We start from the raw sequence: 25,256 nt of genomic DNA, 5'->3' as shown, positions 1-25,256 counted from the left end.
TTTACAACAACAAGCTTCTACGTAGAAAGTACCTTCTCAATACAATGTTAAAATCTTCTAAATTAAATAAACAAGCACACGAGGCTCACCAGATCCCAGAAGAACAGCCACATCTCAGAGCAGACATTCTGTCTTCATGTAACTGGTAAGGAAACCGAGACATCTGCTGCCCCTTGGTCTGCACACTCCTGCTCTGCTTGGTCCAGACACTTGATACTCACTGAAAATTTCAGAACTCAGACAATTTATCTAAAGGGTAAGGTTGTGGTAGCTGCCATCAGCTGACAGATTTCAAGGCCGCCCATACAGAAAAAGCACCTTCTTCGATATCACGCCCGTGATGTCCACTGCTCACAGGGAACCAAGTTAGTTTTCTCTGCTCTTGGGCAACAAAAAGCTCAAAAAACCCGCCCCTATGGACATGCCCACCTTCCCCTATGAAATCACGTGGTGCTTCAGGGTAAACTATGAGGTGTTCTGCATAAGCAACCTTGTAAACAGGAGGTGACAGTCAGGCGTAGCACAGAGCCTGGGGCAGAGTGAACCCTTAGTAAAAGCTGGCCGAACATTAGGAAGTCTTTTCTTGTAAAAATACTTTTAACAGTCTCTAAATATCAAGTGTATCAAGCAATGTTTAATGCTGTTCACTGTTTTTATTTTAAAAAAAGAATCTCTAAAAGCCTATGAGAATAGTTTCATAAGTATCTACTAATTATTTGTGGCTCGGCCCAAGGGTCTCTCCCCTCCAAGGACTTGCCTGACATTCTTGTTTTCTAGATGAATGAGTGAGTGAGTGAATGAATGAGTGACCCTGCCTCACGTGACCTGGCCTGGGAAAAGGTGGAACAAAGGTCTGAACTCAGTTGTATCTGACTTCAAAGTCACGGGATCTCTGCCATTCTCTGAACTTCCCATTGCTTAACACAGCCGGGCAATTGGTCAAGAACAGGGCCCGTTATTTTTAGTGGAAGATGTAGCAAGTGGCTCGTCCCAGACTGAAGACTAGGCCGTTTCTTCACTGTTTCAACCAAAAGGCATCAAAGGGTTTAATAAAAAATGAAGAGGCAAGTGTAAAGAAGCAACCAGCCTATCAGAAATTCCATATTGAAATGTAAATAAGAGATAAATTCTAGAAGTGTAGGTGTGAAATGAAATAACATGAAAACAAATAAAGAACTGCCCTGAGCCAGCAAACCACCTGACTCGGCGTTCCTTGCTGGTTCCATGAGGAGTTCCTGAACGCTTCTTACACCACAAGGATCGAGGAAGTCAGGAAAGGTCTTTGAACTGGCCAGGTCTTCATCGCAGGACCACCGCCCAGCCTTTAACATACAAATGTGCACTGTCAACCCCCAAGGGTAACCGGAAGTGCTTTTCAATCCAGAACGCGCATCCAAAACAAGGCATGAGGCTAGTGTTTCCAAGAAAACCCTGAGGAAGAGGCTCTCACACTCTGAAACTCCTGTTCCCAGGCCAGCAGGAAGCCAGAAGCACTGGGCCCAGCATGGCCACTGTGCCTGCCTGGCAGGGTGGGCTCGGCTAACGCACCCAGATGGCTCATCCAAGGGGAGCCCGCAACCCAGCCCCATTCCCTCACTAACCAGTGTTCCCTGGCACTGGCTGCCGAGAGCCCAGAAAGCAGCACCCGGCCTGGGCTGGGGTACCGCCCAGGAGTCTGGGTCCGGAGATGGTGGCCTGGTCTGAGGGCTACGGAGAGTGCAGGAGAGCTCAGAGGGCACAATCTGCAGAGGAACCCCAAGTCAGTTCAAGACAGAACATTGCATCGGCAGCAGGCTGGTGGAATGGCAGGACCCAGGTAGGAGGCGGCGGCCGGGATGGAAAACGGGAACTCCAGGACGAGTGGCCGGGTCAAAGGACAGTGCGAGGCCGAGTGGGGCGGAATTCTCTGAGCGTTCGCGTTGCACAACGGGCCTCCGGATCTGGGCCTGGAGAAGGCGCTCCGGAGGCTTCCGGGACTGAGACCGTGCAGACAGAAGGCTGTTAATGATCTCAGAACAGTGTTCGCCTGCTTCTCGCACCATCTGTGCCACTGTTTTACTTGCTGTTATACAAATCGATACTTCTTACCTAAATAAGTTGATTATTTTCATGTATTATGTCCACAAAAGGAGGCCCATTCATACCCACAGAGAGGCAAGGCAGTCCATCGTGCTGCTGGAAGGCAGGGACTCCAGAGAAGACCATGCGGTGTGTATGCCGGCTCTGATAGCTACTCAGTGCTCTGACTCAGTTTTCTCCGCTGTTAAATCATAACTGCAGCTACTGCTGGGGAGGGCTGATGTGAGGAGTAAATGAGGCTCCAGAGGTATGCATAACACATGCATTTAAACAACAACAAAAAATTATTTAGCAACAAAAGCTGACCTGACCTGAATTCATTTGGTGGGAAGCTCTCACCTGGATTGAGGTGGGGCTTCTCAGAGTCTTTGTCCTAATTCATGTAAATATTCACGTCTTTTGCTGCAGAGGTAAACCGTGTTTCATCATGAGGACCTGCCTAAGAAGTCACTGGGGGGTGTTAACAGCATGCATTCTGTCTCCCTTCTGAAATCTGTAGGATTCTGAATTTTGAAACACATCTGAATAAGACATTGTGAACTTGCATAATATATATACACATAGTGCCTCTGTGTATAAATGTATAAAATAGTTTCAAAGGACATACTATAATATTAGTATTATGTTGGAAGCCAGAATTATATGATCTTTATGTTCTTATTTAATGTGTTCCATACCCCTGAAATTTTTATGTGGAGCATGTACAAAGTTTATAACAGAAGAGAAAAAGAAAGCCCCCCCTCCCCCTCCCTCCGCCACACGGATGGATCTCATTTCGTGGACAGCCCCGCAGAAGGAACTGGCAGCGGAGCGTATCGGGACATGAGGGCATGTCTGAAAGATCAAGTGTGAAACCTCGCAACGACAGGTTACGTTCTGCAGACAGTTGAGGGTTTTTGAGTGTATGATATAATCCAGGGCACCGAGGGGCTATCAACGAACCATGGAGTACACCCAAGCCCTCTACATTTTTTAGGGTTTCAAAGAACTTGAGAACTTATATGCTAACCATCTCAATCCAGCCTGCATGTTACCAGCTATTCCCTGTTGGGGGGTGGGGGGGGGGAGGAGAAAAGATGAAAACTAAAAACTAAAAAATCCTCCACCCGAACCGCAGCACCCTGCAGTCAGAGATTGCACAGAGGAAATGCTCTGCAGCTGGAGAAATCTTTGCTTTGCCTCAGCAGCTCTGAAGCAACAGCTGCCCCTCTAACTGCTGGAGGCGGCTTGGGCTCTTAAGCAAGCGCTAGCACAGTGCCAAGGCCTGGGGGGAGAGGCGGCCAGAGGCCCCGCGTCCTGGCTGGACCACGGCCCCTCTGGGCGCCTCCTATGAGCTGAAACGAGGTTTTACATATACTTTCTAAAACTACTGCTACACACGCTGGGGCTCTTGGTGTCCCTGGTTTTCCTCTGACCACTGAGAAACTATTTCAATCCACCGGTTACTCCTTTCCGGTCCCATTTTGTGGTTCGGAAATTAAACGGAGGTAATTTTCGGTTGGTTCCTTAACATCGTGGCCAGCATCACAGGCCATGATGGCCTGACACGGGGAACAGAGCCGCACCAGCAATGACTTTCCTGCTTTCCTCGAAATGGTTAAAAAAAATAAAAGATGGAACGTAATTTTTGTATTGTATATTGAATCAAATGAGTAACAAAAAATACTTGGAAATAGCTAACACTCAACAGCATTTTTTCTGTTCCTCCTTTATTTTTCCTTTTTTTTTCTTTTTTTTTTGCAAGAAAGCTGCATTGTAAAGTTAGCCCTTATCATTAATACGTTAACTGTGAAAGGGTCTTCGAATAGAGAAACAGAAGATGTGAAGGCACGGAAACAAGAAGCAGCCTCTGCTTCAGTAAAACAAGTTACTTGTTGTCCATTTGGAGTTGGCATTGACTAGGGAGGCGCCTTTAACTGGAGGAGGGATGAGTTCAGAGCGATTGGTCAGTCAACTAAAGGAGTATTTATAATAATTTTTAAAAATGCTAAGATCTGCTAGCACAGACTAAGAACCGAACCCACGGCAGGTTCTTCACAGAAAAGCCCACGCACTTAAAACCCTGCACCGGAACACTGCCAACTGCCTCGATGAACTAGGTCACGGCCACGGGTCCCCGGCTTCACACCACGAAGGCGGCGTTCCCTGGCTTTCCTCAAACAGGACGAACAGGTCGCTTCCAGGGGGAAACAGCGAGGCACTTCACCTCTGGGGACCAGCGACCACGTGAAGGACTCTGACGAGGGGGGGAAATTCACAAGCGAAGAGGGAGTGGGAGTCCCTTTCGGTGGGTCTGAAGGAAGAGCGCAGTACTGTGGTTGGATTTTTGTCCGGTTCCTTTGGTTTGCATTTAAGTTTTTACATAACAATCGCTCTGTTAGTAGTGGCTTTCCCTACCTCCTCTCCGTCACTGGGAGGGGTGAGACCGCAGTGGGTGGGCATGAGGGCTGAGGGGCCAGGATGGGGGCCTTCCAAGTCTGCGACTTGTCCCAGACTGGGAGCGTCCACGTGGCAGCACTAAATGAGATCTAACGAAATACCAAGTCGCCTAGGACTTACGATCTCACGTATTTGAAAAAAAAATATGCAGAAAGTGAACTAGAAAGATAAACCCCCAGTACCAGTGGATGGGGGGGGGATATAAAACAAATGGCGATTTCTCTTTGTAGTCTCAACTTTCCCCGTTAGGGATGTGTGCTTTTCCATAAAAGGGAAACATACACGATAAAGCCCCTGCAGTGGCTATTGATACCCTAACAATCCACTGTGTGTGACTCGGGGACAGTTTACACCATTTTGACACGGGGATGACAGGCTCTCCCTCACCTAAGCAGTAGGGTAGGCAGAGAAAGTACTTCTTCTCCTTCTCCCGTGAGGAAGAACGAGAAACCTGCGCCTCTGGGTCAGGTAACACTAACGCACTCAGGGATGCGGTCCACAGACCCTTAGGGGTTCCCACGGTCAGAGTCCTTTCATTACAACCACGAGAGGCTTTAGCTGCTCCCCCGCCACCCCGCTGATGCAAAAAGGAATGGGGGTGCATCGGCAGGTGTCATTGTGACACCAGGCACTGCCCCCAACTGTCGCCACTGCGTTCTTCACGGTCACGTTCTCACAGGAAAAAGGAAGAGGCGAGTTTAACGATGCCCATGATAAAACGTAAACATTAGTGATTTTATTTCATATCAACTCTTGAGTAGTCTTTCTAGTACTGTTTGCTGAGACAGAAGGTGTGCCTAAAGTCCTTCCAAGGAAAACCAAAATGCAACAATTTGTCTGAAAAAGCACTTGGGACAGGTTTTTGAGCTGCAAGCTGAGCTAACTGCTTTTTTAGTTTCCGAGTGGAGTACAGTCGTTGTTGGCACTGGGACTCGGGATGTGGCAAACAAGGGACAATACTGGCCGCTAATATTAAACTTGGAGCTTTCAAAGAGGTGAAATTTTGGAAAACATGTATCTGCTGCCACGAGCTTGCTGGCTTCCAAGTGCTTGAAGCTCAATGTTACGATTTCAGACTCATGTTGCTAACTTTTCAGAAATGACCACTTGTCAAGTGTTGGTGTGCGTAGCATCAAAGAAGAACGCTGATAATGACCTGAAGTTCTTCTCTCCTCCTAACAGACAGACTTGTGTGGGGCTCAGTTTTTTTTTGGTCTGTCCCAAACGAAAGAACATACTGCAACAAAATGAATGAACAGATTTTAAAGTGTTTCAGTTTTAAATTCTAATAGAGTACGTATGGACAGAAATGGTCCACATAAACAAAAACTCTTTGGTGCTCTCAATCATTTTTAAGATATTGGGGTCCAAAAAGTTTCAGAACTACTGGCTACCACTCCTGCTCTTTCCTACCTATGACAACTCACTGATGAGGCAGATGGAAGGGGGGAGGGAGGTGAGTGAGTACTTTGCAAGCCGCACACAAAAAGGAGGTTGAGGACCATGGGTACAGACTCCAGTGGTCATGCCGAGTGGGCCCTTAGCATCCCTGCAGCCTCCAAAAGCAAGGTCATTACTTTATAATCTGCTCGGGGGGTGGGGGAGGCAGCATTACTGAGGCAGTGAGTGATGGGTAGTAGGGAAGATGAACTGAAGCCCTAACTCCACTGCCGCCCGGGTATATTATTTTTGTGGAGATCTGGTGCATTTATCTATAGAATGGGATATGACTCTGCATACCTGCCTCTGCCCTGGGAGTTGCCATAAAGATCAAATGAGAAGATGTAAGTCACAATAAACACCTGCCTTCGTGAGGCAAATTCCACATGCCAGGTACGGCGCTTCATGATTTACTTCTAGGATCTCAGTGAAGTCCCACCAGCACCCAGACACAGAGACCAGTGCTTCTTCTTTCAGATAAGGGAACCTGGCATTAGAGAAGTCAGACGGATTGCCTGAGGCCACACAGGTAGTAAGCCCACATTCCCCACCCCCCTCACCCACATGGCACCGCCTGTCTCATCGTATGTGACAAGGTGAAAATTTATGAAAACAACATTTTACAAAAACCATTTTCTAGAATGTGAAAGAGAGGGGCAGTAAGGAAAGCAAGGTCACTGAACCCTGACCTGCTCTGTGCATCACCCACTTTCTGGTTCTGAGACACCGTCAGTTTCAAGGTCAGAGCTGGTTAACGACAGCCAGCCTCTGCCCCGTCGGAAGTTCACACCCGTGTCTCCACGGCTCTGGGGGGGTTTTCACACAATATCTCACTTGGTTACCATCCCTTCCACTAAAAGTACAGAAAAAGAAAACTGTCGAAATGGTGACTGAGTCCCCACCACTTAGTGGGTCTGAATTTCTCGGGAAACTCCGAGACACAGCAAACAGGCTTGCAAACCCGACTGTTTATAAGTCACACAGATAATTAAGGTTTTTCCCTCTCTAGAGTTAGTCAAAATGGAAAACTAGACCTGACCCCAAATCCACCTTCCATTTTCCTCCATGTAATGCTTTCACATGAACTATTAAAATACCCATCATAAGCAGTATCTTAAGTAGAAAACGGAACACAACAGACATCTGGTATTTGCTAGTTGAACTGAGGATAAAATTAGAAAGTCTAAGAAATATGAAAGTACCTTTTTAAAAAAAACAAACCTTGCCTTCTAAATTTCAACTGTATACACTTATTGTTTAATGCTGCCAGCCTTCACTAGCCTAAGTGAATAAAATTTTAGGGAATCTTCTGAGAAATACTGGTTCCCATGGGTGCATTCCAGAACTTCAGCAAGGTCAGGACGCTTCCCCCAAACCCTCAACCTGGGACTGCAGGTGCTGCAGGCTGAGCCAGGCACCCCTCTCACCGTGGGGGGCACGGCTTCCTCTGTGCCCTCTGTCCCAAGGCGCTGACCCATCGGTCTGCCCGGTGTGCTGGCCTCCTTCCTGGCTAAACATGAAAAGGGAAGCAGCGAGCTGCAGACCGACTGTTGTATAAGCGCCCGGGACTGACTACTCAATCAGAATAGCTTGCCCTTAGTAACCACCGACAGTACAGACGGACTCTTTCACCTGACCCTCAAAAAAGGGATGCCACCACTCTTTTCAAAGGCAAAATGCTGGGTTTTATATTTTTAATTCAACCAAGTGGGTCTTCTAGCAATTTCCGTTAGCTCTTTCTTAGACTTTTGCTTCTTAAAAAAGAGTTGAGCTGGAAGAAGGCGGCCTGCAGCTTGGGTGAGTTTAGGGGACTTGCTAGATCAGCACTTCCAGGCAGGGAGACCCCCCCCCTCCCCTAGAGCGGGAGGTGACGGGCAGTTCAGTGGCAGGTGGGGAAGACAACGGAGGCAGAGACCATGTCTGGCTGCCACCTACTTACTAGCAATGTGCCTGGACAAGCTCCCTGACGCCACAGTGCCTCAGTTACCTCACTCTGCAGGGCTGTTCTAAGTTGTTAAGTAAAAAACGCACACGTTACGCACACGCCAGGCTGAGGAATGTGTTCAATAACAATCAGTTGTTTCTGTAGGGCGGTCAGCTAACGCATTATTAGATCAGCAAAGGCAGAGGGTGACGGATGCCGGCATGGCCGCCAGTACACACACACACACACACACACACAGAGACACACACACACATAGTAAAAAAGGAACCTGCAGAGCAGGGAAGGATGGAAGTGGATCGGCTGGGTCAGGAAACGTGGAAGTATGACTCCTGACTTAAGCCCCACACATCTGGTCTCCTGGAAACTGTAGGTTAGCAAGATATCCCTGTGAAAACTGTGACCTTGGTGAGAGCAGCTTCCTCCCGGAGCAAGCCTTCCACCAGTTATTACCAAAGTGGACTGGCAGAGTCTGGTTTCACTTCCTTCCTTCCTTTCCTCCCACCACACTGCCCTCTGAGCAATGCCAGGTGAAGCCCAGAGGAAAGAGAAATGAGAGGACCCCCTTCTGAATAAAAGACATTTAAATACAGTAATCTAAGATTTACAGAAATACCACGAATTCACCAAAAATCCCCAAAGTGGAGAAATATATATATGCTAAGGCAAGGGTCCCCAACCTCTGGGCCCAGGACTGGTACCAGTCCAGGCGTGTTAGGAACCAGGCCACACACCGGGAGGTAATGCACTTGAATCATCTGGAAGCCATCCACCCCCACCCCTGTCCATGGAAAAACTGTCCTCCACTAAACTGGTCACTGGTGCCAAAAAGGTTGGGGACCGCTGTGCTAAGGTCAAAATGATCCTTTCTAAAGTTTTTGAAAATAAGACCTATTTCTATGTTCAACCTTTACTTTCTTTAAGATTGTCATTAAGACTAAGTCAACAGCATAAGCCACCAATTAGGATTAAATTATCAGGAAGACAGACACATAACACATGTATTTATCCAGCATGGTAGGGGAAAAAATATTCTGATGGGTCAAATATTCAAGTTAATATACCTAGAAAGTCTTCATTTTTCTAAGAGAGTGTCTTCCTCTGGAAGCTAGCCAGATGGAGCACACAGATTTGTGACCAGATTCTCGCCTGACGGTGCAAAGCCTGACTGATACCTGAGTAACTGAGCCAGGGTGCAATGGTGAGAGGCTGGGAGAGAGAAAAAGAAGGAAACAGCTCCTCCTCTTCAGGAAAAGGCCAAGGAAAGCATGACGGTGTTTTCCTTGGGGTACCGTTCAACTTCTCAGGACTTAGAAGAAATGAGATTTGGCTAAATTAGCTCACAGAACAGGCCTTTCTCGGGGTGCACACAGTGAGGCTGGGGGAGCGTGGCGGGAACAGTCTGGGGGTGTCCAGGCCATCCTGCCTGGCAAAGGGGCCTCCACCCCCAACTTTATGCCTGCCCCCTGGGGCCAGCACCTCCAGCATCCCCGATGTTTAGGGGTGCTACCTGTCATCTACTTCTGAAACCCCAAATTCCCTGAATCTCACAATCTTTGTCTTCGTAGTGAATAAAAGAATGTGGGGAGAGATTCATTATTTGTAAATCAGGGATCAAAATGCACCACCATCTTCATACAAGTGACATGGAACCTGTACGGTTGACACTGTCATCACTCCTTCAACTAATTAAAGGACAAACGTTGTGAAAAGTTATCTAAAACGGAAACCAAGCCCTGGTGGGATGTGGGAAAGAATTCAGGTTAACCTGTTTTTCTCGGACTCAGTAAATCTACTCGGCTACCAGCGGGGCCACCGGTACGAGGTCCAGGCCCTTCACAGTGCTGTTTGCTTCTCGTGAGACTCCATACTTAGGACTGAAAAGCGTTTGGGCTGTAATTTTTTAAGAAACCACTTCTGAGATGGCTTACCAGGTTTTTCAGCAGTGTGGACAGTTCCTTTGTAAGAGTAGAAAATTTGACAAAAGCAGTGCCAAGGTCTGGGTTGTCGCGACTTAAGAAGTTACTCCCAAACTTATCCAGAACTTGTGCATAGTTTTCCTCGTTTTGTACATGTTCTGAAAAAGAAAAAGAAAGAGGGGTCTGAGCCATTTGCCATGACAGTGAGTTACTCTGAGCACCGACTGACGAGAAACTCTCAGAGGGAAAGTGGAGAGAAGCAATCCCCCGTGATTTATTGAACGCGTCCAGGAGGCCGTTAGCATGGCGTGGAGTGTTCTCACTCTGCTGGAGGGGGTCCCCCCTTCTCTGTCACAGCATTTAGCCCACTCATGTTCCAACTAAGCCACAGACTCCCCATGGGGTTGAGGAGTCAATAATCATCCCACTGCCAAGCAATTAAGCAACTGCGACCATCAGGAAGCAAGGAGAAAATTCTCCTTAGAAAACCAGCCTTGCGTTGCAAGAGAACTCCCGTGAGTTCTGACATGTTTCTTTTTCTGCCCTGATATTAGCGCCCTTTACTTTTTACTTGTCCCCTAAGTCGGGGGCTCAGGGGGAGCCTTCCAGTGCTTTCTCACCCCCCGGCTCCCCAGGGCATTAATAAAATACTTGGGAACAAATTGCCTCCCTCTGAAATTTGGTTTCCTGACCTGCGAAATCAGACTCACATCTCCCTTCCAAGGCTGTGCTGCGGACGAGCTCATACACAGCCGTAAAAAAGAAGGAACCCTTCCTCTTTTACACGGCGTGGACGGACCCGGAGAGCATGACGCTAAGTGAGGTAAGCCAGTCGGAGAAAGACAAGTCCCACATGATTTCACTCGTGTGTGGAATCTAATGAACAGAATAAACTAACAAGCAGACTCATAGTCACGGAGGACACAGGGACAGTTGTCGGGGGGGGGGGGGGCTGGATGAAAAAGGTGATGAGATTAAGCAAAACAAATCACACCAAAAAACTCACAGACACAGACAACAGTATGGTGCTGACCAGAGGGAAGGAGGGGGAGGTGGGAGAGGGTAAAGGGAGGACAAACAGTGCCCGGAGACTGGACTGGGAGCGGCGAACACACACATACAACATGCACATGATGTGTTATGGAACCGTACACTTGAAATCTATATAATTTTATTAGCCTATGCCAAAAAAAAAAGGACAAATATGCAACTCAATAGCGTGAATGCTCTATAATAACTTCTACCTCCTTGAAACACTGTTTTTAAAAACTGACTTTATTGGGGTGATGTTGGTTAATAACACTATATAGGTTTCAAGTCTACAATTCTTAATATATCATCCGTATCCTGTGCATTGTGTGCTCACCACCCAAAATGAAATCACCGTCTGTCACCATAAATTTGACCCTCTTTACCCTCCTCTTCCTCTCCAGTAACCTCCACACTGTTGCCCGTGCCTGAGTCTGTGCAAACTTTGTTTCCTTGGCTTGTAGGACGTCCCACTGGCTTCACTGCCCTGCCCCGGGGCCGTCCTCTCCCCCATGTGGGAGAGCCGTGGGCTCAGTCTTTGCGCCTTTATTCTTGTCTATCAGGGCTCACTCTCGGGGTCTCACCTCACCTCACGGCTTTAAATAAGCTCTATCAGCTGACAGCTGCCTACCCAACTAATACCCCCAGCCTAGACCCCACTCCTGAAATGCTGCCCACAAGGGTGCCCAGGGACGCGGTCACGGGGAACATGCCCAGCTCCAGCCCGGCCGTGCTGCCCCCGACCCGCGTTCTCTGCAGCCCTCAGGCCCCCGTCAGGTGACGGCAAACACTGTGCATCGCTGTAGTTGCTCGGGCGGAAGCCCGTTTCCTATCTCAGATGCAACCCACGGGCAAACGCTGGTGCCTCTATCTTTCAAACATACCCAACATCTGACAAGGCCTCCCCATCCCCATGGCCACGCCCCTTATCTGGCCCCGCCTCTTGCCTGGACCACTTCGGAAGCTGCCTGCAGGTGTCTCTCTATTGCAGTTCCTGCTCCCCGACCGTCTGTCATCCATACAGCACCCGGCGTGTCCTGCTAGGCTGGGCATCAGACCTTGTGACGACGGCAGATGTGACCACTCATCACCGACAGCCAGGTTCCCAATCTCTGCAGGGCCACGGACAGGAGCATCGAACCCCAACGCCCCCCCCCCCCACCCAAGGTAATAAGGTGTGGGGCAGACTAGCACAGAGCCAAGGAAATGTGAAAGGAGGTGACGGGTAGCACTTCGATGAGGAAGCGTTTTAGATTCTGTGCCCAACTCTCCACTTCCGTTTTCTGCCGTCACGGAGTCCAGGGAAGCACGAATTTGCATGGAGGCCCACAGGAGAGGTATAATATTTACTGAGTGAATAAATGAACCAACATGTATCTAAAAAAACACTATCGTTCTAAATCCCATCTTTAAAGGCTTAATTCAATACCCTTTTCCTTACAAAGGCTTCCCTTGGCTGCCAATGATCCTTCCTTGCCCATAATTCTCCGCACCTTTTCTGCAATCTGTTCCACCGCATCGGATCGTGTTTGTGTAGGTGTCCGTCTTTCCCGGACACGCGACCACGAGAGGCAGGGGCTGCCTCCGGCTCACCTCTGCGTCCTCCCCAGTGAGCGGGGCTCCAGAAGCAAGGCCTCCCCAAGTATCTGTTGCCCTGGATTTGTTGATTTCCTTTTCAGGAATTTAAGAAGCATTCCCTTAAATTCTCAGCTCCCAGGCTGTCCAATCATTGAGATGAAATGTTAAAAGAGTCCACTCTCAAAGACTGCCTCAGTAACTGGGTGGGAGCAACGGCACTCCAGGGGCAGAGCTGGGGCAGAGCCGGGTCCGCGCCGGGGAAGGCGGGCGCAATGCGACAGAGGAAACGAGCGTGCGGGCCGTCCGGGGAGCCGGAACGAGGCCCCCGCAGCCTCCCGATCGTCGCCACGTGAAACATTCATGATGCCCACAGCGGGTATCAGCATTTCGGGCTGCGAGATTTAAAAAGATAAAACGCAGCTCTGGTTACTGCCCACGTTCACTCCGAGCAGTGGCTCAGAAGGACCCACAGGAAAGGCCGCATCAGCCGGACGGACGGGATGCCCAGGTCCGGTCTCCCTCAGACGCTGCTGCTGCCCCGACACCTTCTGCCTGAGGCCAAAGAGCCTCACGCAACGCTGAGCCTCACCCCACCGAACACCATCCTCTGCTCTCGGAGGCCGGCAGAAAAAGCACTCGGCTGCTTGAATCCCAACTGCTTTCAAAAGCGGTAAATAAAACACAAGCATCAGGCTTTTGGTTTGTCTTCTCGAAGTGATAAACTAGTTCAAATGACAGATATAAAAATATTTCGATTAATATAACACCCACGGGCCCACCAACCAACTCAGAAAGAACGTCGGCCGGAACGCTTCCCCTGTCCCCAGCCCGGCCCTCCCCCCGGTCCAAACTCTTCCCTCCCTCCCCAGGCACAGCCAGGGTCGCGAATGTGCAGCTTCATACAGGGTTGGAAGGAATTGCGAGAAGCTCGCGGGCCATCCGGGATGAGGGACTTGGCCCAGGCAGAGAGAGGCCCCAGGCATTTGCTGAGAACCTTTTCTGACCCAAGTGCTTGTCACAGCGTCACCGTTAACCTTCGCTGGAACTCTGCAAGGGGAGGATCACGCTTACTGGGCAGAGGAAACACAACCGTGACCCGAGAGAGGCAGAAGGCGAGACTGGGTACGTGAGGATAGGCTGGCCGTGGGTCCTGTATGTTTTACTAATTCCACAACTGAATAACCATACAGTCACTATATCCATCTATGTGCGTGTGTGTGTGTGTGTGTGTGTATATTAACCACATACATATACATACATATATGAAAGTTCCTACTGCAGACACACATTTTAAAACGTGAGCTAATTAGTGAACTAGATCTTAGAATAGTGCCTGGCATGTGGCCGGAAGCGCCAGCCCCCTCAAATATCAGACGCTATTACCTCTGCACCCACGATCAGTTATAATACAGAGAGACGTGTTTAATATCAAAAAGCAGAGCAACTTATGTGTCACATGGCAAGTATTTTTTCTTTACAGACTGCATTACAAATCTAAGAAGCCATGTCACTGGGAAGATGATGTAAACACACACAGGCCTGTATGAAGGGAAGGGCTGACGGAGCAGGTTCTCAGCAGGTGCAGGGGGAGAGGGCAAGGACCCAGGGTCCCGGGGGAGGGAAGGGTGAGCCCAGGGGCAGAAGTGGGGTACGGATTACAGAGCTCAGTAAGCAAGTCGAATGGAATGTAAATTCAGGGGTTTGGGAAAGATGAGGAAAATAAAGGGCTCTGGTTGGGGGGGGCGGGCGGAGGGGAAGCCCTGTCACAGCCGTGGGTGTGACTGAATGAGAGGGACAGAAGAGGCGGGAAATGGCCCCATCAGGTCAGGACATTTCCGAGAGCGGCATAAAGCTTGGGTCCATCCGACCACTAGGACTTTGGGAGGTTAGTAAGGTGGGGGCTGGGGAGGAAGCAGGTGAGGAGAGAGACCGTGTAAAAGGAGAGGGTGAAGGAGAAATCTGATCCACCTCCTGGGGAGGTCATGCTTTCGGATATTTGTACGGAATGCCTGGCATTCATGGCACTGCTGCAGAAGGTAAGATCATTCTAAGAGCTAGGTGACTCCTGTCAGTTCTGAAAAGAGAACAAAATAATATCATTTTACCAACCAAACCAGAAAGGGCCACTCGGTCAGGATTTCAACTGCTGCCATTTCTTTGGAGAGATGACCAAGATGTACTAATCACGTGACATGCTCCATGCAGGTTGAAAGGGCCTTTACAGACGTTGGGACAGTTTACCCTGCAGCACTGCCTAAGCAGCGATTTGCTCTTTCAGTAATACTGGGGAAAACACTCGTGTGCTGAGTATTTAGTACATGCTAGTCACTGCGCTTGGCACCTTTCATACAGTGCTCTTCACTCTTCCTAACAAGAAAGGTTGTAAGCACTACTATCATCCTCATTGTTACACACACACACACACACACAGTTCCCAAGGCCACACAGCTGATAAACGGGATCTTAAACTGAAGTCTTTTGATCCCAGAGCTGAGGACTCTCTCCATGTCCTCACGTGGGCCCATCACTTACCCGGTGTAGTACTTGAGTCAAGTAACTTCACCTTTGCAAACCTCCTCGTCCCCTGCCGTGAAATGAATATAATAATGGTATTTACCTCAGAGAGGTATGATGGAGACTAATTAAGATACTGCAAGGTACACCGTAAGGTCAGTAAACGCTTATGACAAAGACAACCATGAGGACGACATCCCCAGGCTGCCCCGCTGGGCCACTGCATGGAGTCCGCCAGACACGGCCAGCTGGCGGGGACCCCAACAATACTCTGAAGCCCGTGACAGCACTTGGTTCACATTCCTCAGGGCCGGCAATAACACGTGTCTTGGGAAGACATTAAAATTCAATATTCTCTAAAAACACCTTAGCTATTCCTCCAATGAGGCCTGCCTGAGGATTTTCACAACCATTTACAATCGTGACGAAGCAGGCCTTTCTCCGAGGGGTGCCTGCCTGTCACCCTGGCTTAGACCTTCCCGAACTGGGAGATGGCGGCCAGCCCCACCGTTATTCTCCATCACCATAACGACGACGGCCATGGATAAGCACGGACTGTGTAGTGGGATCCATCGCGGTGAAGATCCTAAAACCCCCTCAAGCAATTGGCTTACAGATGAGTAGGTGAAACTCAGCGGTGAATCCAGATTAGAATTTAGCTTCATTCGATTCCAAACCCCATCGTTTTCCACTGCCTCTTTCAAGGTCAAGTGTACGTGCAACCTCTCAGGCAAGCTTGTCATTCACTCTCTCCTGAACCTTTTGCCGTGGCTACTTCCCAGCGTCACGTGATATGTCGCTGTATCGCCAGATCCCAGTGCTGGGCCGGGTACACAGCTCGTGTTCTGTAAAATGCTCACTGCACATGGCGAAGTCTAGAACAAGTCTTTTTCCTTCCTTCAAAAACCTCAGCGTTGGCCCTGTGCCCAGCATATAAAATACAATGACCTGTAACTGCAATAGTAAAGCCATGTAATACGGGCCATAAATTACAGTGATGGCTTGGAGGGCGAAGTGATACATCCTTTTATACCATCCTATATATACTTTGTAGTACTAGCAACATTTTTAAAATTCTAACTATTTGTTTTTTAAATTACAAAGGTAATTCATAGACTACTAAGATGAAGAAAGGTAAAAATTATTTCCCTTCCCCTTCTCCAATCTCACGTCCTTGAATAAGCAAAGGTAATGACCTTGAGTATATCTTGGCAAAATTTTCTGTATGCTTAAAAAAACACACACATGTACAAATATAAGGCTTTTTCCCTATTTATCACTTATGAAATAGATGGGATATTATTACAAGACTCTACGGCTTGCTTTTTCCTAGTAAATAAAAATGAAGAAATTCAGAACAACTACACCTAATTAATTATTTTAGCCACGATTACATTCCATAATAAACTTTACTGCAATTTATGTAACTATCCACCTCCTGAGAGACTTCCAGTTTTTGCACCCCCTCCAAAAAAAACAAGGCTACAATAAATATCCTTATATACAAACACTTACATGTGGTTACTTTATCTCTGAAAAGAAATATTCACACAAGCAGAGTTGTTGAGGGACCGGATGTACATTTTAAATTTTTATTAATATTGCTGTGTTCACCTCTCCAAAGAGGCTGGCTGTTGAAATCACGTGCCCACCGGCAACGCAAATATAAAAGGGTCTATTTCTGCATAATCGCACCAGCATAGAGAGGTCATGCTTTTAAAATTCTTGCCACATGGAGGTCAAAAACTTGATTGCAGTCTGTCCGCGCAGCTTTTCGGTTTGACTGTCCATTCACGCGTCCTCTCCCGCCTGCCCATGTCCTTGGGCCGGCTTCCCCCTGCTTGTCTTTTCCTGTCAATTTGACTGTCTTGCACAAGGACGACACTCTTTTGTAATATACGTGGCAAGTATTTCTCTCCCATTTGTCTTTCAACTTTGTTTAACTTTGCCATACTAACTTTGGAAACTTCACGTAGTTACACCAATCTTTACTCAAAAGACTGCTGGGTTTCCTGCCTTGTTTATGTTCCTAAACCTTCTAATGTGCAGTATTTTTTTAAAAAAAACCAAACATGCAAGTCCAATGCAATGTATTTGTTTACATAGCACGAGAAAGGGTCTGACATCATTTAAAGTACGTTCCTGCACCTTCTAAGATTTAGTTTTATTCTCTTTTTAATATTTCAATACTTAACCCATCAGCAATGGATTTATTTGTACGGCATGAGGGGGAGTTCCATAACAGCGTGACTTTCTTTCCTCTGTATGAAGATACACTGTTTATTGAACACGGCCTATTCTAAGTATCCATCTAATACCTGATAAATGAACACACAGCAAAATTGAACTAGAGCAGGCCAGGTTTCGAGAGACAATAACCGAGCAGCACTTGAAGAACAAAGTGCTGATTAACAAGTACACCTGCGGTGAGGTACAGCCCAGGTGAGAGGGAACCACACACCCTACGGGCACCATAAGGGGTAAAGAAGCTGGTGTCTGCCTGAGTGGGCAGACTTGGGAGGACCAACGCCAGGTCTCTCCAGGGCTCACCGACCTTGACCCAGAGCCGGGCAGATTAAGGTGCTAACCTACCTGCCCTCCACTCCTGATCAGAGCGCAGCTCAGACCCTTCTGGCCACACCGGTGCCTAAGACAAGTAACACCCGCCCTGGGGCCCTGAAAACCATTTGTTCTAACTTTATAGATACCACCTTAGTAGGGGATAGGGGCTGGGTTTAGAGTTCAAACTCTGGGCTTTATTTAGACATGGCGCTCCTCAGTTCCGGGACAACGCTGCCCTGCCTGGGCCTTCGTTCCCTCCCCCTCCCCACCGCCTCCCCCTGCCCACGCCTCTTGCTAAGATGAAAGGCACCATCCTGGGAGGCAAAAACGTCCCGGGCACTTTTTAAAAATTGCCTTCCTCCATGCCCCTGTGGATGATTCATTCCTCTCATTTTTCAATGTCATTTTGAATCTGGATTTGTTCTTTCCAAATTCTAGCCCAACTTCTGCGGGAATCTGCCCTGGCCCCTGGGGCGTTTGCTCTCTGCAGCTCAGCAGGCAGACTCCCATTTCTGCAGAAACCGACACATCCAGTTAACTAGCAGAACCCCGAGAAAAGATGCCTGCGGAACGCCACAGGGCTACTGCTCAGCGTTGAAACGGCCCTGAACACTGCTGCGCTGCAGCAGAAGCAGAAACACTTCCTCTTCTGGCTCCGTCACTCGGGCTCCCTGACCGGCAGATAAAATACACACGCACTTTGCTTTGCTGATGGCTCTCTGGGTAATGTAAGGTTTTGCAATATGGCCCCCAAGAAACGCTATGAAGGAAACACCCAATTCCTAGCCTACTCCAGCCTCCCACAGCATGACTACCCATCACGTAATGGAGCCGAGCTTGCTTTTAAATAGGCGTAATTTAATTTATTTTTTTTTATCCTCACCCAAGGACATTTTTTTCATTGCTTTCAGAAAGAGAGGAAGGGAGAGGAAGTGAGCGCGAGAGAAATATTGATGCAAGAGAGGAGCATCGACCAGTTGCCTCCTGTATGCTCTCGGACTAGGGGCTGAACCTGCCAACAAGGTATGTGCCCTGACCAGGAGTTGAACCTGCGGCCTTTCGGTTTACAGGACAACCTTCCAACCAACAGACTCACAATGGCCAGGGCTAAGTAGGTTGCAATTTCAAAGTACCACTCATATTTTATTTTTCATTCATAAGCTTTCACCAAGCACCTATACTGGGATATGAAGGTTATTTAAGTTGTTAGGTTCGTGGCCTTGGGTACATCCCCTTAGTCCTTTTCAGCTTTAGCTTCCTGGTTTATAAATCATATGTACAATAATTAAAGATAAAATAAAACCCCAATGCCTTCGCATTTTAGTAGATGATGGCCTAGAAAAGGGCTGCCCTGGGCAGCACTCCAGACTATTTTGCATCATCCATACCAGCCAGCAATACGTTTCAAAGCACACATTTCCAATCAGTGCTTATTTATTTAATCACTTATTAATATACTGATACTATATAGATTATATGCATAGGTTATGTACTAACACACTATTTGTATCAATCAATAGTTCTGACCTGAATTTCGGGGGTTCCAAAAACCCCTAAAATTGACTGAAAAAATTGTGCCTTGCTACCTAAGCATGCCGTCTGTAATTCACAGTATACGCAATGAAAAAGAATTTAAAAAGAAACATGGCTGATTAGTGTTTGCTTCTTTTAGTTCATCTGAATTTTCTACAACAAATGTGTTAATACACATTTTACCTTCACAATGTGAAAAATAAAAAAAAAGCAAGCATCAGAAAATGCCATTTAGAAAAATCGGCCCCAGGTGTTCCAAAGTGGAAGTCCCCTGCAATTCCCCATAAAGAAGAAGAATGTGTTTGATCAATGATCAGAAGCATGGAAGCTCTGAGAATATCCTTGTGCTGTCTGTGAACGCACGTGACAATCTAACTGCAAAGTCACCCTCCGTCAGTCCCTGATCCTGCTGTCTTACAGCATTAATTATCCACGAAAAACACTTCAGAACCAATAGCCACTTGCTTGATTTCCATACCCAAACAGGGCACCAGAAAATCAATAAGTAATTATCTTCCAGGCTAAAGACTCAGCTGGAGAGCCCTCCAGTCTTGGAAATAGAGACTTTAAAATCCACGTCCACATCCAAAGCACAAACTGAATTCAACACGCACACGACTGCTTGCTGCCTTCAGATTGTGTCTATATGAAGAATGTCACGGGTGTGCCTCCCATGTGATATTCCATGTGGTCTGGAGAGCATGTGTAAAGCCAGGGAGAACACCACACACAGAAATAACACCTAAGGCCCTGCCTTCCTCCAGAGTCTCTGCTACAGTGCAGGTGCAATGACGCGTACAGAAAGAAACAATCCTAGTTCGGTCAGACACAGCCCATCCAAGAGCAATTCTGAGTACGAGGCAGAAAGGCGGAGGCAGGCTGCAGACCCCTGACTGTAACCGCTAAGGAGGGTCTGTTCAAGGCAGAACAGTGGCTCATAGAGGAAACTAATTTAACTTATTATTTCTAATTTAACTTATTATTTTTAGCTTTTTATTTGGAAATAATTCAGACTTACAGAAAAGTTGCAGAAAGAGCCCATGGACATCCCGTGTATCCTTACCTATTTTCCCCAGATATTAACATCTTACCACATTTACCTCTTTATTATATATATACTTATTATTTTTTTCCTGGTTGTAGCTGCAGATGTAATGCTTTCTTCCCCCATAAATTCTTAAGTGTGTATTTCCTAAAAACAAGGTCATTTTCTTATGTATTCACTGTATCAAAATTAGAATATTAACAATAACATAGTACTACTATGTCATTTACAAGTCTTATGGAACTGACGAGATTTAACTTAGTAAATGTGAAGAAGGAGAGAGAGAGAGAGAGAGAGAGAGAGAGGGAGGGAGAGGGAGAGGGAGAGGGAGAAGGAGAGGGAGAGAGAGAGAGCGCCTGAGTGAGCGAGAACCAGCCCGAAAGCAAAGTGAATGGTGCCGGGGCCCCCATTCCAGTTAATGAGCATGTGGGGTGTGACAGGGTGAAAGGACCCGTGCCAATCTGTTCTTTGTTACCTGCTCACAGTGGGGGGGGGGGCTGCTTCTTGGACTAAAGGTTACTGACTTAAAGGGGTGTGTGTGTGTGTATGTTAAATACAGGGCCGCTAAAGGAATGCCAATGATTTGTAAGCACACCGAATGAGTTATATTTTAAGTGTACTTTGTAGGTCATCAAGGATTTTCAAGGGGTGTTTTGACTCCACGGGCACTTCCTGTTCATGCAGACTTTACACATAACTTCAAAGTGTGACTTTACAATGAACTGTAAGTGGTGGCAGAGTGCGGAAATCACTGCTTCGTCCGTTAATTCTATTATCACTCGCCTCTCCAGCACGTGAGACACAATTCTGAACAAATACATAAAACCCTAATTTTATGTACTGAGGTATTCGAGATCCACTAACTTGAGATGAGGACACACCTTTCTTTCTTCCTTTTTTAAATTATATTTTATTGCTTATGCTGTTACGGTTGTCCCAATTTCCTCCCCTTTGCCTGCCCCTGTCCACCCAGTACCCCCCACTCCCTCAGGCAATCCCCACACCATTGTTTATGCCCCCGGCTCAAGTTCTTTGGCTGCTCCATTTCCTATACTGCACTTTACATCCCCATGGCTATTCTGTAACTACCTATTTGTACTTCTTAATCCCCTCCCCTCTTCAGCCAGTCCCCACACCCCCTCCTATCTGGCAGCCATCAAAACGCTCTCTGTATCCATCAATCTGTCTCTGTTCTTCCTGTTTGTTTAGTTTTTTAGATTCAATTGTTGATAGAGTTGTATTTTTGTCATTCTATTATTCATAGTTTTGATCCTTTTCTTAAATAAATCCCTTTAACACTTCATATAATAATGGTTTGGTGATGATGAATTCCTTTAGTTTTTAGTTTTTTCTTGTCCGGGAAGCTCTTCATCTGCTCTTCAATTCTAAATGATATCTTTGCTGGGTAGAACAATCTTGGCTGTTAGGTCCCTGCTTTACATGACTTTGAATATTTCTTGCCAATCCCTTCTAGCCTGCCAAGTTTCTTTTGAGAAATCAGCTGACAGTCTTATGGGAACTCCCTTTTTAAGATTCTCTCTTTATCGTCAACCTTTGGCATTTTAATTATGATGGGTCTTAGACTGGGCCTCTTTGCATTCATCTTATCTGGGACTCTCTGTGCTTCCTGAACTTACACGTCTATTTCCTTTGTCAAATTAGGGAAGTTTTCTTTCATTATTTTTTCAAGTAGAATTTCAATTTCTTGCTCTTTCTCTTCTCCTTCTGGCATCCCTTTAATGAGAATGTTGGACCTCTTGAAGTTGTCCCAGAGCCTGCTTATACTATCCTCATTTTTTTAAAGTTCTTTTTCTTCTTGTTCTGATTGGTTGTTCTTTTCTTCCTTATGTTCCAAATCATTGGTGTGATTCTCTGCTTCATCTACTCTTCTGTTGTTCCCCTGAAATTCTTCTTTATTTCAATTAGTGTATCCTTCATTTCTGATTTGGTCTTTTTGTGCTGTTGAGGTCCTCACTAAGTTCCTTGAGCATTCTTATAACCAGTGTTTTGAACTCTGCATCTGATAGATTGCTTATTTCCATTTCGTTTAGTCCCTTTTCTGGAGTTTTGATCCGATCTTTCATCTGGGCCATGTGTCTTTGTTTCCTCATTTTGGCAGCCTCTTCTAAGTCACTTTAAGATACATACTGTCACAGACTGTAAGAACACATTACCCTAAAATAGTAACCGCCCTGTGAGCCAAGAGTGTTCCACCTATCCCTTATAGCTATATGCTCAATAAGGGCTTAATAAACGAATTACTCATATATAACTTTTATAATTAAAGGTCAGCAGTGATAATTTGACAGAGTAACTTGTATATATGCTCTTGTCAATAACAATTATATATGATGGACAAAATATGAAAATCAACCATCTGAAGTCACCGGAGAGCAAACAAAAGCAGGCAGAAACAGTACAAGGTAATTAATTACCCTTCAAGGAAGCGAGCCACACTAGGGAAGACCATAGTAACTGGCTTTTCACCTAAGGGCAGACCTCATTCCATAATGAGGGGAAAAAAAGAAGAACTCAAAGAGAAAACTGGTATTTTATTGAGCTAATATGCCAGAGGTCAGAGAGAGTTTGGGGTTGCTTTGTAGCTGGAAATAGTGGGTGAAAATTCTAGAAAGGAAGAAGTTAAAGAAAGGAGATCCTTCACATTTGTATATACCCTCCCTTCAAATTCTTGGTTGACCCTGAACTACATATGCATGAATGATACTACAAGGAGCCCAACAGAAAACAGAATCTAAAGAATTAAGCAGATTTCAGAAACTTCCAAATGCCTAAGAAAAAGTTTGTAATTTAAGTTCCACAAAGTTAGCATGGCTTGGTAAATATATTGTGTTGAAAGCCCAGAAGCATCATGCCTTAGAAGTATGAAGCATGTTGCAGGTATAAGAGTTACATCCTAGGACTGTGAGCAAAACTAAAATAAACTTTCTCTAAGAAAGCCTTTTATAGGATCAAGGTCCTAGTAATCACCAGCAATTTAACTGTGTACTACAATAAAACATAAAATACTTTATAGGAAGAAAACAAAATCCAGAGTCTTTACAAGATAAAGCTCACAATGTCTACCACACAGAGAAAAATTACTAGACACTCCAAGAAAGAGAAAAAAATGTGGCCAAAAATCAAGAGAGAAAAAATGAAGAGAAAAAGAACCACAGGTAACTCAGATGTTGGATTTAGTATAGAACAAATTCAAAATAAATATTACAGATGTGTTCAAAAATCTATTTTAAAAAAGGATGGATAAAATGGGTGAAGAGATGAAGAATTTTAGAGGTGATACAAATTCTAAAAACAAACCAAATGGAAATCCAAGAACTAAAAAACACAGTATCTGAAGTAAAAAATCAATTAGATGAGACTAATAGCAGAATAGTGGATATTGCAGAAGAAATGAGTAGTTAAACCTGATGACAGATAAGTAGAAATTACCCAAGTTGAAGCACAAAGAGTAACTGAACTAGTAATAAAGTCTCAATGACCTGTGGGACAACATCAAACAGTATAGCACAAATGGAACTGGAGTCTCAGAAAGAAAAGAGACACTATAAGAATAAATGGGCCCTGGCTGATGCGCCTCAGAGGACTGAGTGCCGGCCTGTGAACCAGAGTGTCGCTGGTTCGATCCCCCATCAGAGCAACCACTTAGGTTGTAGGCCAGGTCCCATCCTAATTTGGGGCCTGTGAGAGGCAACCACACACTGATGTTCCTCTCCCTCTCTTTCTCCCTCCTTTCCCCTCTCTCTAAAAAATAAAATCTTTAAAAATGAATTGAGAAAAAGTAATGAAAATGAATAAATGAAAAATCTGAAAAAATATCAGATAAAATTTTTCCAGCTTTACGTTGTTGCAATTAATTGTGATTATAAACATTACCACTGATGATTACTATGTCCAGTATCACAATGCACATTTTAAAGATATTCTCCGCAACTTTCACAACCAGGTTGGGATTACTATTCTATTTTCGAAACAAGAAAAATGAGGCTTGAGGTGGGGTGGGAGCAGGCCAAAGCCACTTCTATACATGTGCAGGGCAGTGGATACAAAACGGCAAAGGGAGTTTGTTTTGGAATCCCCCCCCCCCCCATTTCGGAAGGCGGCAGGTTGCTGAGAATGAAGGCCACCAGCACCATGAGCGCGTACCTGCACTACCTGTGTTCCGCTTTGCAACAGTACAACGTGGTAGAAACGCCTTTGTTTACAGAAATGAAGAAACAATGGCTCAAAGTATTCTCTGACATCATGTTCTCTGGCTACCGATCAGGGGCTAGACTAGCACTTAAGCCCAAGATGGAAACATACTATAAAAATTAACTCATTTTAAAATTGAGAACACTCGGTCCAGAACAGTGAAATGCAGAAAACGTGTGCGTGTGCACACATGTCCCCTCCCCCGATAGTTTCTTGTTTCAACCAACAGAATATTTGAGCCAACAGATAGAATATAAAAAATTGAGAGCTCCTATAGAGCCTACAGCTGTAAGATTATTCTAGAAAGAGACTTCAATTTTCTAAAGACAGCATTTAAAATTCCTCCAGATGTACCTCCACATAATTGGAGGATCAGTACTGTCCTGGATAAGTATACTCCCTTTTGGAAAAAGCCTGCTTTCTTGAGCAGTCTAATGGAACTCATTATTTCAATTTGTTTGCACCTCTGACCTAGCAGTAACAGACCCACAAGAATGCAAAATGCCTTGGAGGCCCAAAGTAATTTGTACACTTTGCTCAAATCACTACCACCACCAAAATGTATTTACAGATTTTTAATCTAAAGCCTTCTCCTGACGGCTCAGAATTAGTTTTTCTTTCTTTTCTTTTCTTTTCTTCCTTCCTTCCTTCCTTCCTTTCTCTCTCTCTCTCTTTTTTTTTTACTAGCAAGTTTACTTTAATTCAAAAACAAAATCCTCAGATACAGAAACATTTCTGAATCACAGACCAGATGCTCTTTGCATACCTTTTGACATTTATGCTTCCATCTCTTTCTATAATTCTAACCTATTCCACCTCTTACCTATTCATATTAAGAAACCTTGTCTCCCCACTGAATACCAGGGGATTAAAAACGACACCATGGTAAGACACTAAACTTAAATTTCCAACTCTAGCTACAATTCATTTCATAGTATACCTTTACACTTGGGAATGTGTTAAT

The 25,256-nt window shown here is 45.9% G+C and overlaps 1 protein-coding gene across 1 annotated transcript in view; it reads right to left on the bottom strand.

The window, feature by feature from the left end:
- Positions 1-25,256, bottom strand: part of ASAP1 (ArfGAP with SH3 domain, ankyrin repeat and PH domain 1) — a 267,652-nt gene that overhangs the window by 80,201 nt on the left and 162,195 nt on the right. The window contains exon 5 of the mRNA XM_090283355.1: positions 9,832-9,977. Coding sequence (XP_090139481.1) covers positions 9,832-9,977 — 146 coding nt within the window. The remainder of the gene's footprint in view (positions 1-9,831; positions 9,978-25,256) is intronic.

The sequence above is a fragment of the Furipterus horrens genome, unplaced genomic scaffold (assembly GCF_987537825.1).
Source record: "Furipterus horrens unplaced genomic scaffold, mFurHor1.1.pri manual_scaffold_7, whole genome shotgun sequence".
In the NCBI taxonomy this organism is placed as follows: Eukaryota; Metazoa; Chordata; class Mammalia; order Chiroptera; family Furipteridae; genus Furipterus; species Furipterus horrens.
This window is presented reverse-complemented; position numbering and strand designations above follow the sequence as displayed.